Source organism: Penaeus japonicus, unplaced genomic scaffold (genome assembly GCF_977035675.1).
Source record: "Penaeus japonicus unplaced genomic scaffold, GWHDUDI00000001_assembly GWHDUDI00000038, whole genome shotgun sequence".
Lineage (NCBI taxonomy): Eukaryota > Metazoa > Arthropoda > Malacostraca > Decapoda > Penaeidae > Penaeus > Penaeus japonicus.
Window position 1 is genome coordinate 9,379,042 of NW_028234440.1, and position 1,237 is coordinate 9,380,278.

General features: G+C 53.5%; 1 protein-coding gene across 1 annotated transcript in view; it reads right to left on the reverse strand.

Annotated features, from left to right (window-relative positions):
- Nucleotides 1-1,237, reverse strand: part of LOC122249594 (transient receptor potential cation channel subfamily V iav) — a gene marked incomplete in the record, with an annotated part of 128,824 nt that overhangs the window by 460 nt on the left and 127,127 nt on the right. Inside the window, 1 exon segment of the mRNA XM_086533187.1 lies at nt 1-641. This exon segment is cut by the window's left edge and continues 460 nt beyond it. Coding sequence (XP_086389313.1) covers nt 1-641 — 641 coding nt within the window.

The following is a 1,237-nucleotide window of genomic DNA, read 5'->3' on the forward strand; positions in this document are numbered from 1 at the left end:
GTGTCTTGCGCGCCGAACCGATGCGCCGCATCTTTGCCGACGGCAGCCGCGGCCGCGCCAGAGCGTTCACGTCGACGGGCGGCTGCGGCGGCGGCTTAACAGTCTTGGCTGTCGCGGGACCTACGACCGGAGGCGGCGCCCCCAGCGGGGCAGCGGCCGCGGCCGTGGCAGTCTCCGCCTGGATGACGATCCTGGGCTGCGCAAGGCGCCGCGACGCCAGCATGTCGGCGTCGTCGGAGTCGTCGGACTCGTGGCCGCCGAGCGCCGCCGCCAGCAGCAGCTCCTCGTCGTCAATGAAGGCAGGGTTGTCGAAGCCGTCCTCGGGCTTCTTCTTCTTCTTCTTCTTCTCCGGCGGAGGCGCGCGGGCGACCTGGCCGGCCGCCGGTGGTCCCGCGACTCCCGGCCCGCCCGGGGCCTTAAGTGGATCGTCGTCGACGCCGTCGCCGGAGAAGTCGAGGTCGTTGGTGAAGGCCAGCTGATCGATGGCGCCGCTGAAGGCCCCGAAGCCGTTGTCGGGGATGCCGTCGCCGTCCATGTCGGCCGCGAACATGGCCTGGTTGAGCGCGTCGCCCATGATGTCCACGCCGCTGCCGCCGCCGCCGAGGCCCGTCAGGCCGTAGCCGCCCTTCTTCTTGATGGGCCTGCAGGGAAGGGAAAGAGGACTTGATGTATTTTTGTTTATGATAAAAAAATGCCCTGAAACAGACATAGCTGATTTCTGTCATTCCAAGCTCACATAAATTGATAACTAAAAGTAAAGATACGCAATTATGAAAGATAAGGATAAGAGTCCCTTATCCCCTCTCCCTCCAGTAAATAAAGACGAAAATTCCTAAATTTTAATAAAGGAGCAAAAGAGTTTTTCATTTAGATCTATTTAACGAGACTGCATGAAGCAAAAGGATGAAAGGATGAAAAGAAAACACTGAGAATTGAGGGAAGGAAAGGAATCATCTGATGATGTGATAGCTGGGGCTTTTTGATAAGAGGATATGCTTTAGAATCTTGAATCTTTTGAAAATTATTGAGAAATGTAAGAGTAGACTGACCCAGAGGAGAAGAATCAGAATAAGTATAATTAGAGGGAATGAATAAAAAAAATATATATATATATTTAGAGTATTTAGCTATGTCGGCCCTCTCTATAAGTTCAGCCATTGAAATCCCATATTAGAAGGACTTCAGGATGTGAGTGAGAAATTCGCAGATATTTCTGACATGAAGTGAGGGTTCCATA